Genomic DNA, 19,272 nt, shown 5'->3' on the forward strand with positions numbered 1-19,272 from the left:
AATGACAAACTTCTTATTCTTTAGATCTCTATATATCACCTCCACGGGACTTTCCTGCAATGTTCCTAGAAACATCTTCCCTGTCACTCTCTATCCCACTATTTTATTTCTTCATAGTATTTATCACCATCTAAAGGGTTAACATAATTTTTTTAATGTGTTTACTATCTGCCTCCTCCCACCAGAATATAAGCTTCTGAAAGACTAAAGTCCTTTCTGTTGTGTTCTCTGTGGTCTTTCTAGTAACAAGCACAGTGTTTGGATAACAGTAGATATTTAATATCCGTTAAATAGATGTAAGAGAATATGTAGACAGGGTTAAAGCTGCACAAAGGGGATTAGGAGAAAGCTTTCCAGAGGAGGTGATTCATAAACTAAGCCTTGAATAAACTGTATAAGTATTCAGATAGACTTTTCAGTGAAGGAAACTGCAGGGAGCAATTGTGAAATTTATTTTTCACTAAATGTAAAAATATGGAACTGCAAGTAGTTCAACATTCTGAGATTATAAAAGGTTTTGGAGCAAGAACAATATGTAACTCCTAAGGAACCCCTTTTTCTATTCTCTAAGTCTACTGAAACATTGGTTAGTCTTAGAAATTAAAGGGGTAAAGGGTATCTGACAATACATATACTGCCATTAGTTAATATACCTTATAAGTTTGGATTTAAATATGATTAGAAGATTGACAGACTAATAGTAATGTAAATTTAAAGAAGTTATATGATTAACAGACCTGTTTAATTTTAAGGAAAGTAAAATCAGCAAAAACTTAAATTATTTTAACTAGCAACAATATGATCATCAACAATGTAACAGAGAATAAAACTTAGTCAGTTGCAAAAATAGGTATAAAGGAGGCAGACCAAAGAGGGAAAGAGAATGCAGAAAGAGAAGCAGAAATCCACCAGAGAGAAATTCCCTGTTTTATAGTTCAGTGTTAGGTTCAAAGCGTACAGAGCTCAATATCTTTTTCTTCTTATTTATCCCTAGAGCCCAGCAGAATCAGGTACCTAGGAAATTCTCAGTAACTGCTGAATTGACTGAACCATCCTTATCAGTGCCTTTGGTAGCTGGTACCTAAATTAGTTTTAATTTCCACTAAATTGGAGCGGAAAGGGTAGGATGTTAGACTATATTTTCTTTTGTATAGAAAAAAATTTTAAGTACAAGTAGTTTCAAGGTATTTTATTAAGTATTTGCTCCAGTGCAATGCTATTTGTAGAGGCCCAGTTACTTGGTCTTACTTTCAGGGACCAGTATGGTTATAATATATCACAAGGAGGAATAGTGTGGTGTTCAAAGTATGTGAACTCTAGGACCAGACTGTCAGGGCCTAAACTCAAGCTGTGAGAACTTCGGCAAGTTACTTAACTTCTCTGCACCTCAGTTTACTCATCTATATATAGAAATAACAATAGTACCCATCGTATAGGGTTGTTGTGAGAAGTATAGGTAAAACAATAAAAACAATGCTTAGAATAAACACTATAAGCACTATATAACATTTACTATCATTACAATTACTTTTTCAATTGTTTTCCTACTTGAATTTGAAGATGATATTTTGACCATGAACAACCTAAATAGTTAAACTTTTTATGAGAATACAAACACTAATTATTTCACTCAAATTCCAAACAAGGATTATTTACTAATATGCTACTTACACTAACTGATTAATTGTCTTCTGCTGCTCCTTGGATCTTCTGTAACTCAGCAGCTTACTTTGTGCTGGTGTGTCAACACCTATGTCTTCCAGGGGACGAACAATGGGAGGTAACTTCAAGTTCAGAGCCTCTTTTTCTGCTGCAATGGCAGTTTTGTTTGTATCTGACATCTTGGTCCCCTAAAGATTAAAATATACTCTGAGGAGAAAAAGTCCGTAAAGCCATTATTGTAAAAGCTAGCCTCCATATATTCATTACATATCAATACCAAAAATTCTAGGCCTCTTTATATCTTTTTCCCAAGGATGGCAGTTGAGATAAATGGGCAGGGATTCCTGTTACAGCTCTACCATTCATTGCTATGAACAAATGAAGCCAGTCACTTCCCGGTGAGTGAGGGCTTCAGTTTCCTCATGGCTGAAATTAAGGAACTGGATTAGATGCTCTCTAAATACCTGTACAGTTCTAAAATTTTGAGTTCAAATTTTCCCTAAGAAGCAAATCACAACAACAACAAAATCCAGTTGTTGAGATATAATCTCTCTCCCCAAAAAGCTGCTACTTTAACATCATTAATATTTTTAAACATCACTATTGTATCTTAGTTTTGCTACCTTCCTAGAAAGCCATACTATGACCAAACAAAAATAGGCATGCTAAGTGCATAAGAAATCTAAAATGTCATATAAATGCTGAATAATTAACTGTGATATCAACTGCATTTGCTGCAGATGCCCACACAATTTGGCGATTCCTGCCTTGAAAAAGACAGTTTCTGCTGGCGCCCAGTTCAAAATCTCCTCCCCTGGGAGAGGGGTGAAGATAAAAGCTGAGGACAAGAAAGTACCTCTCTGATTGTTTTCACTACTTCCCGGCTGCTCAGATAAGAGGGGTACGTTCAATGAACTTCTCTAATGGTGAACGGGAGAGAAAACAGGGTTGAATCCTCCGGAACGCCCTACGGGGTCCTGCCGAGCTGGTGAAAGGAAGAGAGAAAACAGGGTTGAATCCTCCGGAACGCCCTGCCGAGCTGGGCAGTCGCCTGCCGAGTAGAAACAAAGTTGTCGCCATAGAAACTGTCGCCGTCGCAACTAGAGAGACTGGGCAAATGTTGCCTGGAGAGGCAGTTGCTGAGTGCCACAGATTAGGATTACCTGTCACAACAATAATTCATTACTCGAGTAAATGGAGGGTCAGTGAATGAGACTTTTTTACCTAACTCTCTTCCCTTAGAAAGGGCACAGAATCAGGATCTTCAAATTGTGGAAAACTGCAAGACTGGAAATTCGGATCCGTTGGAAAATAGATTTATATAAACACTCTCAAGGAGGATCAAGTCTTCAAGTGTCCCCATAGCGACTTCCCTGTAAATATTATAACTAATCAAGATTTTAATTTATCTTTTTTCTCTATCCAGTATTTGTTTAGACAGCACTTCTTTCAGAAAATTTTTGGCAGAGAAGATTAAGCTGTGTAAATTTTTTGAGTATGCATGAAGAGAGAAATGTGAAACTTTGCTATTTGAGGCTGCACAATGGATACTCCATCTAAATGATAATAGCCTACACAAATACCATGTTTATAAATAAAATTGGTAGATAAATAAATCCTGGTGGTGTATTAATGGCATATTCATTCAACAAATATTTGAGCATCTTCTATGTGCCAGTCGGCATGTAAAGAATTTTTTTTTAATGAGAGTACAGCCTACACTATTGTGTCTAGCAAACAGTTGTTCCTCTAGAAATTTCATTTGAGTCAGTGAATGAACAAATTGAAATTCCTCCCAGCTTGTAAAAACAAACTATTTTCTGTGGAAAACAAAACACTTGTGATTTTTTTGTCACAGTGTCTTTTTAAAAAATTTTATTGAAATATAGTTGATTTACAATGTTGTGTTAGTTTCAGGTGTACAGCAAAGTGAGATATATATATATATATATTCTTTTTTAAGATACTTTTCCATTATGGGTTATTACAAGATATTGAGTATAGTTTCCCATGCTATACAGTAGCTCCTTATTTGTTATCTATTTTATATATAGTAGTGTGTATATTTTAATCAAAAACTCCTAATTTATCCCTCCCCCACCTTTCCCCTTTGGTAACGGTAAGTTTATTTTCTATGTCTGTGAGTCAATTTCTGTTTTGTTAATAAATTCATTTGTATCATTTTTTCAGATTCCACATATAAGCAATATCATATGATATTTGTCTTTCTGTGATGGTTTTTTGACATGTCAATTTGGTTAGGCTAAACTACAGAACTGAACGGAGGACAGTATTATATCATGCACTCACCTTCTCCCAGTTACTCAATCAAATACTAATCTAGGGCTGCTGTGAAGAGATTTTGCAGATGTAATTCAAGTCCCCTGTAAATTGATGTTAATCTAGGGAGATTATCTGTGTGGGTCTCACTCAGTCAGTGGAAGTCCTTTTAAAAAGTTTTAGACATGCCCTGAGTTAGACTCCAAACAGCAGCTAGGTGTACAGGTGCTCTCCCCTTTCTGGCTCTTTCCTTCCTGACAGCCTGCCCCTACAGATTGTGGACTTGCTTCATGATCCCCTACAGTTACATAAGCCAGTTCCCTGTAAGAAACCCTATATATAAACATACAAACAATGGATACATATAGGGTATATATATAATCTACTGGTTATAATCTTAATCTTCTGCTTCCCTCATTAGATCCTAACTAATACAATGTACATCTTTTGTCAAACAGGTTTTAATAGGTATAATTTACATACTATAGAATTCACCATTTTAAAGTATATAATTCAATGGGTTTTTCAGTAAATTTATACAGTTGTGCAACCACTACCAAGATCCAGTTCTAAAAAATTTCCATCACTGCAAAAAGTTCCCTTGACGTCATAAACAGTCAATCCTCACTCCCACCTCCAGTCCTAGGCAACCACTGATTTACTTTTGGTCTCTATAGGTTTACAACTTCTGAAAATGTCATGTACATGGAATCATGTATTATGTGGTCTTTTGTGTCTGGCTTCTATCACTTAATAATGTGTTTGAGGTTCATCTATATGTAGTATGTGAGAGACGTTCATTCCTTTTTACTGATGGGTAGTCTTCCATTATATGGATATATCATATTTGGTTTATTCATTCACAAGTTGATGGACATTTGGATTGCTTTCAGTTCGGGGCTATTGTGAATAATCCTTGCATGAACATTTGTGCGCAAATCTTTGGATGAACATACATTTTCATTTCTCATTGGTAGGAATTGCTGGGATAAATGATAAGTGTATGTTTGACCTTTTAAGAAACTGTCAAACTGTTTTCCAAAGTGGTTGAAAGATTATACATTTCTACCAGAAAAATATAAGCATTCCAATTTCTCCACATCCTTGCCAACACTTGGTATTGTCTATCTTTTTCATTCGAGGTATTTGAATGGGCATACAGTGGTATCTCATTGTGGTTTTAATTTGCATTTCCCTAAATGCAAATATGTTAAATATCTTTTCATGTGCTTATTATCCATTAACATATCTTCTTTTTTGATGAAATGTTTATTTAGATCTTTTATCCATTTTTAAATTGGAATATTTCCATTTTTATCATTAAGGGGTAAGAGTTCTTTACATTCTGGATACAAATCGTTTATCAGATAATTTGCAAATATATTCTCTTGGCCTGTAGCTTGCCTTTTCATTTTCTTAATGGTATCTCTTTTTTTTAACATCTTTATTGGAGTATAATTGCTTTACATTGTTGTGTTCGTTTCCACTTTATAACAAAGTGAATCAGCTATACGTATATATATATCCCCATATCCCCTTCCTCTTAAGTCTCCATCCCACCCTCCCTATCCCACCCCTCTGGTGGTCACAAAGCACTGAGCTGATCTCCCTGTGCTATGCAGCTGCTTCCCACTAGCTATATACTTTATATTTGGTAGAGTATACATGTCCATGCCACTCTCTCACTTCGTTCCAGCTTATCCTTCCCTCTCCCTGTGTCCTCAAGCCCATTCTCTACATGTGCATCATTATTCCTGTCCTGCCCCTAGGATCTTCAGAACAATTTAATTTTATTTTTTAGATTCCATATATATGTGTTAGCATATGGTATTTGTTTTTCTCTTTCTGACTTACTTCACTCTGTATGACAGACTCTAGGTCCATCCACCTCACTACAAACAACTCAATTTCATTTCTTTTTATGGTTGAGTAATATTTCATTGTATGTATATGCCACATCTTCTTTATCCATTCATCTGTCGATGGACACGTAGGTTGCTTCCATGTCCTGGCTATTGTAAATAGAGCTGCAATGAACATTATGGTACATGACTCTTTGAATTATGGTTTTCTCAGGGTATATGCCCAGTAGTGGGATTGCTGAGTCACATGGTGGATCTATTTTTAGTTTTTTAAGGAACCTCCGTACTGTTCTCCATAGTGGCTGTATCAATTTACATTGCCGCCAACAGTGCAACAGGGTTCCCTTTTCTCCACACCCTCTCCAGCATTTATTGTTTCTAGATTTTTTGATGATGACCATTCTGACCGAAGTGAGGTGATACCTCATTGTAATTTTGATTTGAATTTCTCTAATCATTAGTGATGTTGAGCATCCTTTCATGTGTTTGTTGGCAATCTGTATATCTTCTTTGGAGAAATGTCTATTTAGGTCTTCTGCCCATTTTTGGATTGGATTGTTTCTTTGATATTGAGCTGCATGAGCTGCTTGTATATTTTGGAGATTAATCCTTTGTCAGTTGCTTCATTTCCAAATATTTTCTCCCATTCTGATGGTTGTCTTTTCGTCTTCTTCATGGTTTCCTTTGCTGTGCAAAAACTTTTAAGTTTCATTAGGTCCCATTTGTTTATTTTTGTTTTTATTTCCATTTCTCTAGGAGGTGGGTCAAAAAGGACTTTTCTGTGATTTACATCATAGAGTGTTCTGCCTATGTTTTCCTTGAAGAGTTTTATAGTGTTTGGTCTTACATTTAAGTCTTTAATCCATCTGGAGTTTATTTTTGTGTATGGTGTTAGGGAGTGTTCTAATTTTATTCTTTTACATGTAGCTGTCCAGGCTTTCCAGCACCACTTATTGAAGAGGCTGTCTTTTCTCCACTGTATATTCTTGCCTCCCTTATCAAATATAAGGTGACCATATGTGTGTGGGTTTATCTCTGGGCTTTCCATCCTTTCCACTGATCTATATTTCTGTTTTTGTGCCACTTCCATACTATCTTGATTACTGTAGCTTTGTAGTATAGTCTGAAGTCAGGGAGCCTGATTCCTCCAGCTCCCTTTTTCTTTCTCAAGATTGCTTTGGTTATTCAGGGTCTTTTGTGTTACCATACATATTGTGAAATTTTTGGTTCTAGTTCTTTGCAAAATGCCAGTGGTAGTTTGATAGGGATTGCATTGAATCTGCAGATTGCTTTGGGTAGTAGGGTCATTTTCACAATGTTGATTCTTCCAAACCAAGAACATAGTATATCTCTCCATCAGTTGGTATTATCTTTAATTTCTTTCATCAGTGTCTTATAGTTTTCTGCATACAGGTCTTTTGTCTCCTTAGGTAGGTTTATTCCTAGGTATTTTATTCTTTTTGCTGCAATGGTAAATGGGAGTGTTTCCTTAATTTCTCTTTCAGATTGTTCATCATTAGTGTATAGGAATGCAAGAGATTTCTGTTCATTAATTTTGTATCCTGCTACTTTAGCAAATTCATTGATTAGCTCTCGTAGTTTTCTGGTAGCATCTTTAGGATTCTGTATGTATAGTATCGAGTCATCTGCAAACAGTGACAGTTTTAACTCTTCTTTTCCAACTTGGATTCCTTTTTTTTTTTTTGCGGTATGCGGACCTCTCACTGTTGTGGGCTCTCCCATTGCGGAGCACAGGCTCCGGACACGCAGGCTCAGCGGTCACAGCTCACAGGCCCAGCCGCTCCGTGGCACGTGGGATCCTCCCGGACCGGGGCACTAACCCGCATCCCCTGCATCGGCCGGCAGACTCTCAACCACTGCGCCACCAGGGAAGCCCTGTATTCCTTTTATTTCTTTTTCGTCTCTGACTGCTGTGGCTAAAACTTCCAAAACTATGTTATATAATAATGGTGAGAGTGGGCAACCTTGTATTGTTCCTGATCTCAGAGGAAATGGTTTCAATTTTTCACCATTGAGAATGATGTTTGCTGTGGGTTTGTCATATATGGCCTTTATTATGTTGAGGTAAGTTCTCTCTATGCCTACTTTCTGGAGAGTTTTTATAATAAATGGGTGTTTGTTGAATTTTGTTGAAAGCTTTCTCTGCATCTGTTGAGATTATCATATGGTTTTTATCCTTCAGTGTATTAATATGGTGTATCACATTGATTGATTTGTGTATATTGAAGAATCCTTGCATTCCTGGGATAAACTCCACTTTATCATGGTGTATGGTCCTTTTAATGTGCTGCTGGATTGTTTGCTAGTACTCTGTTGAGATTTTTGCATCGATGTTCATCAGTGATATAGGCCTGTAGTTTTCTTTTCTTGTGACATCTTTGTCTGGTTTTGGTAACAGGGTGGTTTCATAGAATGAGATTGAGAGTGTTCCTCCCTCTGCTATATTTTGGAAGAGTTTGAGGATAGGTCTTAGCTCTTCTCTAAATGATTGATAAAATTCACCTGTGAAGCCATCTGGTCCTGGGCTTTTGTTTGTTGGAAGATTTTTTATCACAGTTTCAATTTCAGTGCTTCTGATTGGTCTGTTTATATTTTCTATTTCTTCCTGGTTCAGTCTCGGAAGGTTGTGCATTTCTAAGAATTTCTCCATTTCTTCCAGGTTGTCCATTTTATTGGCATATAATTGCTTGTAATAATCTCTCATGATCCTTTGTATTTCTGCAGTGTCAGTTGTTACTTCTCCTTTTTCATTTCTAATTCTATTGATTTGAATCTTCTCCCTGTTTTTCTTGATGACTCTGGCTAATGGTTTTTCAATTTTATCTTCTCAAAGAACCAACTTTTAGTTGTACTGATCTTTGCTATTGTTTCCTTCATTTCTTTTTCATTTATTTCTGATCTGATCTTTATGATTTCTTTCCTTCTGCTAACTTTGGGTTATTTTTGTTCTTCTTTCTCTAATTGCTTTAGGTGTAAGGTTAGGTTGTTTATTTGAGATTTTTGTTTCTTGAGGTAGGATTGTATTGCTATAAACTTCCCTCTTGGAACTGCTTTTGCTGCAGCCCATAGTTTTTGGGTCGTCGTGTTTTCAATGTCATTTGTTCCTAGGTATTTTTTGATTTCCTCTTTGATTTCTTCAGTGATCTCTTGTTTAGTAGTGCATTGTTTAGCCTCCATGTGTTTGTATTTTTTACAGATTTTTTCCTGTAATCGATATCTAGTCTCATAGCATTGTGGTCAGAAAAGATACTTGATACAATTTCAATTTTCTTAAGGTTACCAAGGCTTGATTTGTGACCCAAGATATGATCTATCCTGGAGAATGTTCCATGAGCACTTGAGAAAAAAGTGTATTCTGTTGTTTTTGGATGTAATGTCCTATAAATATGAATTAAGTCCATCCTGTTGAATGTATCATTTAAAGCTTGTGTTTCCTTATTTATTTTCATTTTGGTTGATCTGTCCATTGGTCAAAGTGGGGTGTTAAACTCCCCTACTATGATTGTGTTACTGTCAACTTCCCCTTTTATGGCTGTTAGCATTTGCCTTATGTACTGAAGTGCTCCTAGGCTGGGTGCATAAATATTTACAATTGTTGTATCTTCTTCTTGGATTGATCCGTTGATCATTATATAGTGACCTTCTTTGTCTCATGTAACAGTCTTTATTTTAAAGTCTATTTTGTCTGATATGAGTATTGCTACTCCAGCATTTTTTTTTTTCCCGGTACGCAGACCTCTCACTGTTGTGGCCTCTCCCGCTGCGGAGCACAGGCTCCGGACGTGCAGGCTCAGCAGCCATGGCTCACGGGCCTAGCCGCTCCGCGGCATGTGGGATCTTCCTGAACTGGGGCATGAACCCGTGTTCCCTGCATCGGCAGGCGGACTCTCAACCACTGCACCACCAGGGAAGCCCTCCAGTTTTCTTTTAATTTCCATTTCCATAGAATATCTTTTTCCAACCCCTCACTTTCAGTCTGTATGTGTCCCTAGATCTGAAGTGGATCTCTTGTAGACAGCATATATACAGGTCTTTTTTTTGGGTATCCATTCAGCCAGTCTATATCTTTTGGTTGGAGAATTTAATCCATTTACATTTAAGGTAATTATCAAAATGTATGTTCCGGGGGACGAGGGGAAGATGGCGGAATAGTAAGATGCGGAGATCACCTTCCTCCCCACAGATACACCAGAAATACAACTACACGTTGAACAACCCCTACAGCACACCTACTGAACGCTGGCAGAAGACCTCAGATCTCCCAAAAGGCAAGAAACTCCCCACGTACCTGGGTAGTGCAAAAGAAAAAGGAATAAGCAGAGACAAAAGGATACGGACGGGATGTGTACCAGTGGGAGGGAGCCGTGAAGGAGGAAAGGTTTCCACACACTAGGAAGCTCCTTCGCGGGGGGAGACTGTGGGTGGCAGAGGGGGGAGGCTTCGGAGCCGCGGAGGACAGCACAGCAACAGGAGAGCAGAGGGCAAAGCAGAGAGATTCCCGCACAGAGGATCGGTGCCAACCAGCACTCACCAGCCCGAGAGCCTTGTCTGCTCACCCACCGGGGCGGGCGGGGCTGGGAGCTGAGGCTCAGGCTTCAGTCAGAGCGCAGGGAGAGGACTGGGGTTGGCGGTGTGAACACAGCCTGCAGGGGGTTAGTGCACCATGGCTAGCCGGGAGGGAGTCGGGGAAAAAGTCTGGACCTGCCAAAGAGGCAAGAGACTTTTCTTGCCTCTTTGTTTCCTGGTGCGCGAGGAGAGGGGAGTAAGAGCGCTGCTTAAAGGGACTCCAGAGACAGGTGCGAGCCGCGGCTAAAAGCGCATACCCCAAAGACGTGCATGAGACGCTAAGTCTGCTGCTGCCGCCACCAAGAAGCCTGTGTGTGAGCACAGGTCACTATCCACACCCCCCTTCCAGGGAGCCCGTGCAGCCCGCCACTGCCAGGGTCCCGGAATCCAGGGACTACTTCCCCGAGGGAACACACGGCGCACCTCAGGCTGGTGGAACGTCACGCTGGACTCTGCCGCCGCAGACCCGCCCCGCAGTCCGTACCCCTCCCTCCCCCCGGCCTGAGTGAGCCAGAGTTCCCGTATCAGCTGCTCCTTTAACCCCGTCCTGTCTGAGAGAAGAACAGACGCTTTCAGGCGACCTACACGCAGAGGCGGGGCCAAATCCAAAGCTGAACCCCAGGAGCTGTGTGAACAAAGAAGAGAAAGGGAAATCTCTCCCAGCAGCCTAAGAAGCAGTGGATTAAATCTCCACAATCAACTTGATGTACCCTGCATCTGTGGAATACATGAATAGACAACGAATCATCCCAAATTGAGGAGGTGGACTTTGAGAGCAAGATTTATGATTTTTTCCCCTTTTCCTCTTTCTGTGAGTGTGTATGTGTATGCTTCTTTGTGAGATTTTGTTTGTATAGCTTTGCTCTGACCATTTGTCCTAGGGTTCTATCCGTCCGTTTTGTTTTATTTTTTTTCTTAATAATTATTTTTTATTTTCATAACTTTATTTTATTTTATCTTCTTTCTTTCTTTCCTTCCTTCCCTCCTTTAGACAACAAATCATCCCAAAATGAGGAGGTGGACTTCGAGAGCAAGATTTATGATTTTTTCCACTTTTCCTCTTTTTGTGAGTATGTGTATGCTTCTGTGTGAGATTTTGTTTGTATAGCTTTGCTCTGACCATTTGTCCTAGGGTTCTATCAGTCCGTTTTGTTTTGTTTTATTTTTTTTCTTAATAATTATTTTTTTTCTTAATAATTATTTTTTATTTTCATAACTTTATTTTATTTTATCTTCTTTCTTTCTTTCTTTCCTTCCTTCCCTCCTTTAGACAACAAATCATCCCAAAATGAGGAGGTGGACTTCGAGAGCAAGATTTATGATTTTTTCCACTTTTCCTCTTTTTGTGAGTATGTGTATGCTTCTGTGTGAGATTTTGTCTGTATACCTTTGCTTCCACCATTTGTCCTAGGGTTCTATCTGTCCTTTTTTTTGTTGTTGTGGTTGGGTTTTTTAAAATTTTTTTCTTAATAATTTTCTATTTTAATAACTTTATTATATTTTATCTTACTTTATATTATTATATTTTATCTTACTTTATTTTATTTTACTTTATCTTCCTTCCTGTCCTTCCTTCCTCCTGCTCTCCCTCCCTCCTTTCTTTCTTTCCTTCCTTCTTTCTTTCTTTCTACTTTTTCTCCCTTTTATTCTGAGCCGTGTGGATGAAAGGCTCTTGGTGCTGCAGCCAGGAGTCAGTGCTGTGCCCCTGAGGTGGGAGAGCCAACTTCAGGACACTGGTCTACAAGAGACCTCCCAGCTCCACATAATATCAAACGGTGAAAATCTCCCATAGATCTCCATCTCAACACCAGCACCCAGCTTCACTCAACGACCAGCAAGCTACAGTGCTGGACACCCTATGCCAAACAACTAGCACAACATGAACACAACCCCAACCATTAACAGAGAGGCTGCCTAAAATCTTAATAAGTCCACAGACACCCAAAAACACACCACCAGACGTGAACCTGCCCAACAGAAAGACAAGATCCAGCCTCATCCACCAGAACACAGGCACTAGTCCCCTCCACCAGGAAGCCTACACAACCCACTGAACCAAGCTTACCCACTGGGGGCAGACACAAAAAACAACAGGAACTACGTACCTGCAGCCTGCAAAAAGCAGACCCCAAACACAGTAAGATAAGCAAAATGAGAAGACAGAAAAACACACAGCAGATGAAGGAGCAAGATAAAAACCCACCAGACCTAACAAATGAGGAGGAAAAAGGCAGTCTATCTGAAAAAGAATTCAGAATAATGATAGTAAAGATGATCCAAAATCTTGGAAATAGAATAGAAAAAAATACAAGAAACATTTAACAAGGACCTAGAAGAACTAAAGATGAAACAAACAACGATGAACAACACAATCTGAAATTAAAAATACTCTAGATGGGATCAATAGCAGAATAACTGAGGCAGAAGAACGGATAAGTGACCTGGAAGATAAAATAGTGGAAATAACTACTGCAGAGCAGAATAAAGAAAAAAGAATGAAAAGAACTGAGGACAGTCTCAGAGACTTCTGAGACAACATTAAACGCACCAACATTCGAATTATAGGGGTTCCAGAAGAAGAAGAGAAAAAGAAAGGGACTGAGAAAATATTTGAAGAGATTATAGTTGAAAACTTCCCTGATATGGGAAAGGAAATAGTTAATCAAGTCCAGGAAGCACAGAGAGTCCCATACAGGATAAATCCAAGGAGAAATACGCCAAGACACATATTAATCAAACTGTTAAAAATTAAATACAAAGAAAACATATTAAAAGCAGCAAGGGAAAAACAACAAATAACACACAAGGGAATCCCCATAAGGTTAACAGCTGATCTTTCAGCAGAAACTCTGCAAGCCAGAAGGGACTGGCAGGACATATTTAAAGTGATGAAGGAGAAAAACCTGCAACCAAGATTACTCTACCCAGCAAGGATCTCTTTCAGATTTGATGGAGAAATTAAAACCTTTGCAGACAAGCAAAAGCTGAGAGAGTTCAGCACCACCAAACCAGCTTTACAACAAATGCTAAAGGAACTTCTCTAGGCAAAACACAAGTGAAGGAAAAAATCTACAATAATGAACCCAAAACATTAAGAAAATGGGATTAGGAACATACATATCGATAATTACCTTAAATGTAAATGGATTAAATGCTCCCACCAAAAGACACAGATTGGCTGAATGGATACAAAAACAAGACCCATATATATGCTGTCTACAAGTGACCCACTTCAGACCTAGAGACACATACAGACTGAAAGTAAGGGGATGGAAAAAGATATTCCATGCAAATGGAAACCAAAAGAAAGCTGGAGTAGCAATTCTCGTATCAGACAAAATAGACTTTAAAATAAAGACTATTAGAAGAGACAAAGAAGGACACTACATAATGATCAAGGGATTGATCCAAGAGGAAGATATAACAATTGTAAATATTTATGCACCCAACATAGAACCACCTCAATACATAAGGCAAATACTAACAGCCATGAAAGGGGAAATTGGAAGTAGCACATTCATAGTAGGGGACTTTAACACTCCACTTTCACCAATGGACAGATCAACCAAAATGAAAATAAATAAGGAAACACAAGCTTTAAATGAAACATTAAACAAGATGGACTTAATTGATATTTATAGGACATTCCATCCAAAAACAACAGAATACACATTCTTCTCAAGTGCTCATGGAACATTCTCCAGGATAGATCATATCTTGGGTCACAAATCAAGCCTTGGTAAATTTAAGAAAATTGAAATTGTATCAAGTATCTTTTCTGACCACAATGCTATGAGACTAGATATCGATTACAGGAAAAGATCTGTAAAAAATACAGGCACATGGAGGTAAGCAATACACTACTTAATAATGAAGTGATCAGTGAAGAAATCAAAGAGGAAATAAAAAAATACTTAGAAACAAATGATAATGGAGACATGACGACCCAAAACCTACGGGATGCAGCAAAAGTAGTTCTACGAGGGAAGTTTATAGCAATACAATCCTACCTTAAGAAATAGGAAACATCTCAAATAAACAACCTAACCTTGCACCTAAAGCAATTAGAGAAAGAAGAACAAAGAAAACCCAAAGTTAGCAGAAGGAAAGAAATCATAAAAATCAGATCAGAAATAAATGAAAAAGAAATGAAGGCAACGATAGCAAAGATCAATAAAACTAAAAGCTGTTTCTTTGAGAAGATAAACAAAATTGATAAACCATTAGCCAGACTCATCAAGAAAAAAAGGGAGAAGACTCAATAGAATTAGAAATGAAAAAGAAGTAACAACTGACACTGCAGAAATACAAAAGATCATGAGAGATTACTACAAGCAGCTCTATGCCAATAAAATGGACAAACTGGAAGAAATGGACAAATTCTTAGAAATGCACAACGTGCCAAGACTGAACCAGGAAGAAACAGAAAATATAAACAGACCAATCAGAAGCACTGAAATTGAAACTGTGATTAAAAATCTTCCAACAAACAAAACCCCAGGACCAGATGGCTTCACAGGCGAATTCTATCAAACATTTAGAGAAGAGCTAACACCTATCCTTCTCAAACTCTTCCAAAATATAGCAGAGGGAGGAACACTCCCAAACTCATTCTACGAGGCCACCATAACCTTGATACCAAAACCAGAGAAGGATGTCACAAAGAAAGAACACTACTGGCCAATATCACTGATGAACGTAGATTGAAATATCCTCAACAAAATGCTAGCAAACAGAATCCAACAGCACATTAAAAGGATCATACACCATGATCAAGTGGGGTTTATCCCAGGAATGCAAGGATTCTTCAATATACGCAAATCAATCAATGTGATAAACCATATTAACAAACTGAAGGAGAAAAACCATATGATCATCTCAATAGATGCAGAGAAAGCTTTCCACAAAATTCAACACCCATTTATGATAAACACCCTGCAGAAAGTAGGCATAGAGGGAACTTTCCTCAACATAATAAAGGCCATATATGACAAACCCACAGCCAACATCGTCCTCAATGGTAAGGGTTTTTTTTAATATAAATTTATTTATTTTATTTTTGGCTATGTTGAGTCTTCGTTGCTGCATGCAGGCTTTCTGTAGTTGCAGTGTGTGTGGGCTACTCTTTTTTGCAGTGTGTGGGCTTCTCACTGCGGTGGCTTCTCTTTATTTCAGAGCGCAGGCTCTAGGCGCACGGGTTTCAGTGGTTGTGGCTCGCAGGCTCTAGAACACAGGCTCAGTAGTTGTGGTTCATGGGCTTAGTTGCTCCGCAGCCTGTGGGATCTTCCTGCACCAGGGCTCAAACCCATGTCCCTTGCATTGGCAGGCGGATTCTTAACCACTGCACCACCAGGGAAGCCCAGGCTTGATTATATAAAAGCACTTATGGATAACGACACCAAAATGATTCTCCAATACTATACAAAAAGATTTTTCTATTTCTTAATAGAAATGATGAAGATGCTAAGAGAACTTATGAAACAAACTTACTATGCTTTAAACTATGTATTGTTATTTCAAAATTAAGAATGGGAGTGCAGGAAAAAGAAATGAGTCCATATGCTTAAGAGTTCTTTATGGAGCTAAACTGTGTTGTTTTACATAAGTTCTTTGACTGAATTTCTTTTCTTCGAACTAAGTTTATGATTGCTGTTACAGTAACATTAATTATACTTATATTAAGTGATATAGTTGTATCTCAATTTTAAAAATGAAAAAAATGATATAGCTGTATCATATACATACTATGCTATATAGTATATTAATATATAATGTAATCATAAATTATGATAAATATTTTAAAAGATAAGAAACAAATAGCACTGTTGGTGGGACTGTAAATTGATGTAGTCACTATGGAAAACAGTATAAAAACAGAAGTTTCTCAAAAAATTAGAAGTAGAACTATCGTATGATTCAGCATCCCATTTCTGGTTATATATACACACAAAGGAAACGAAATCAATATCCCAAAAACGTCTCTGCACCCCCATGTTCTGTGCAGCATTATTTACAATAGCAAGACATGGAAACAACCTAAATGTTAAGTGTCCACAGATGGATAAATGGGTAAAGAAAATGTAAGATATATAGACATAGAAATGATATAGATATATAGATACAGATATATAATGGAATATTATTCAACAATAAAAAAGGAGATCCTGCCATTGTGACAACATGGATGGACCTCAAGGGCATTATGCTAAGTGAAATAAGTCAGACAAAGACAAATACTGTATGATTTCGATTATATGTGGAATCAAAAAAAAATTAATTCATAGATACGGACAACAGATTGGTGTGGGGGGAGGGATGGATGGAGGAAGTGGATGAAGGTGATCAAAAAGGTAAAAACTTCCAGTTATAAGATAAACAAGTTCTGGGTATATAATGTACAACATGGTGACTACAGTATATGTGAAAGTTGCAAACAACAGATCTTAGAAGTTCTCATCACAAGAAAAAGAATTGTAACTATTGATATAATGGATGTTAATTAAACTTATTGTGGTAATCATTTGGCAATATATACCTATATCAAATCATTATGCTGTACACCTTGGACTAATACAATGTTATATATCAATTATATCTCAGTGAAACTGGAAAAAATAATTTAAAAAGAAACAAATAAATAGAAGAGATTGATTCCCTTAAACAGAAAGCAAATAGAAATTATTAAATTTTGGGGACTTTCCTGGTGGCGCAGTGGTTAAGAATCCGCCTGCCAATGCAGGGGACATGGGTTCAATCCCTGGTCTGGGAAGATCCCACATGCTTTGGAGCAACTAAGCCTGTGTGCCACAACTACTGAGCCCACATGCCACAACTACTGAAGCCCACGTGCCCTAGAGCCTGTGCTCCGTGACAAGAGAAGCCACCACAATGAGAAGCCCACTCACAGCAACGAAGAGTAGCCCCTGCTCATCGCAACTAGAGAAAGCCCACACGCAGTGAAGACCCAATGCAGCCAAAAATATATATATATATATTAAATTTTGAATATATGAGAAAATAGATTACCCTGAAGTGATATCAACAAATTACTCAAAATTTCTGAGTGCTATCCCTCAAAATTAGTTTCATGTTGACCTTAAGTTAAAAAAGATAAAAGTATATTAATGATCTATGCCAATGTTATTAACTAAGTGAGGGTAATTACAAGAAACTTGTCTTCACACACTAATTCCTGCAGATATACGTATAAGTAATAAAAATAACTCCAACAACCGTAACTTTTGATTAGTGAAAGTTAGCTTGTGTTTCTTGGTATGAATTGAGAATGGATGAATAAAATGATTTCTATTAGATGCTTCTCCTTTTGGCATGAGGAAAAGCATAGTATTGGTTCAGTCTTGTAATCTCAAATTTTAATTATATAATGTATATAATTTATATACATAATTGTGCTACAGTTTAGCCTCATAAAATAAACACACCATTTATTATTTTTAAGTCTGTAGAGTTCAGATTAAACTTTCTTTGGGAAGTTGTGAAACTTCCAGAACACTTGCAGATACTTTCTCCTGAAAGAACTGACAAAAGATAATGTAAGATAATGAAAAGAGGAAGGTACTGAACCATGGGTATACTACATTCCTATCTGTGCAAAAAGTGGGGGGAAGGGTATAAATTCATAAACGTTTGTGCATGCATAGAAGTCAGAGGCGGGAAGATTACCTTTTTTTCACTACAAATATGTTTTTACTCTTTGAAAAAATTTAAATATAAAAAAAAAAACCCTAAAAGAAAGTATGACACTTCAAGGCATGTGTCTCAAACTCGGATTAAGACTGCTACAGTGCTACAGAGTTAAATTAGATCAGCTTGCTTGAAGGAGAGTCATTTTCTAATAGGGTTTGTTTTTTTTTTTAGCCTCCCGGAGCAGGTTGCAGGATCTTAGTTCCCAGACCAGGGAGTGAACTCTGGGCCTCAGCAGTGAAAGCCTCGAGGTGTAACCACTGGACCGCCAGGGAATTCCCACATTTCCTAATAGGGCTTTTATCTTTTAGCTTATTTAAGATTGAGTTCTGCAAAGATGCATGAAGAGAAGTGCCATTTCAAAATTTATATTTGCTAATGTGGGTACTATGATACTATGAACTGGAGTACTGAGACTTATTTTCTTAAGCCAACTGATACAATGTAATGACTTTTACCCTACACTGTAGCCCCAGATTACATACATACCACCAGGCATCCAGTTACCTTGTCAAATACTTGCTGCGTGGGGAGAGGGGAGGACAGGAATATACATTTCAAATGACTGCAAAATTCATCCTTCTTTTAGAAAAGGCTTATTTTTCTTATTGTAAGCCAGGGGAAAGGGTATGGCTTATTATTAGATACCCAATAAATAAACATTCCAGTTGTAGGAGACGGGAAAATACATACAAACATATCACTTGTCGAGAGAAGGGAATTCTCAATTTGTTCTCTGAATCTTCAAGAGTTGTTTTTTTCTTCAGTTAATCAGAGTATTAATTATATTTAACACAAAATCTGTTTCTTTAAATACTTTCTTCATTTGGCTTTCAAAGAAGCTACATTTCTCATATCCTCTTACTTACTGGCTATTCTCAGTCTCCTGCCATTCATTCAGCAATGTCTGTTTGGTCTTGAGCAGGTAACTTAATCTCTCTGGTCCTCACATCCGTAAAAGACGTTTTTAGCACACTCACCGCTCACTGACTGGGAGCTACTATATATCGTTCGTAGTTACTACCACAAAAGCCCTGCTCCGCGCGTCGGCACTGGCTAGGCCTGAGGTGAACCCACCACACCTCGGAAGAGGGTGAGCAGCCTCGGGAATGCTGTGGAAAAGTGAGCAACACTTTCCACACCCGAAACCAGGCTGGCAAACCGGGTGGAGTTCCCT

The 19,272-nt window shown here is 37.9% G+C and overlaps 1 protein-coding gene across 1 annotated transcript in view; it reads right to left on the reverse strand.

Moving 5' to 3' along the window:
• Positions 1 to 2,647, reverse strand: part of DNAH12 (dynein axonemal heavy chain 12) — a gene marked incomplete at its 3' end in the record, with an annotated part of 211,639 nt that extends 208,992 nt beyond the window's left edge. Inside the window, exons 1-2 of the mRNA XM_082663999.1 lie at positions 2,519 to 2,647; positions 1,672 to 1,850 (exon numbers count right to left, since the gene is read on the reverse strand). Coding sequence (XP_082520125.1) covers positions 1,672 to 1,841 — 170 coding nt within the window. The 5' untranslated portion in view covers positions 1,842 to 1,850; positions 2,519 to 2,647. The remainder of the gene's footprint in view (positions 1 to 1,671; positions 1,851 to 2,518) is intronic.
• Positions 2,648 to 19,272: the final 16,625 nt, after the last annotated feature.

Source organism: Grampus griseus, assembly GCF_964374135.1.
Source record: "Grampus griseus genome assembly, chromosome: 10".
In the NCBI taxonomy this organism is placed as follows: domain Eukaryota; kingdom Metazoa; phylum Chordata; class Mammalia; order Artiodactyla; family Delphinidae; genus Grampus; species Grampus griseus.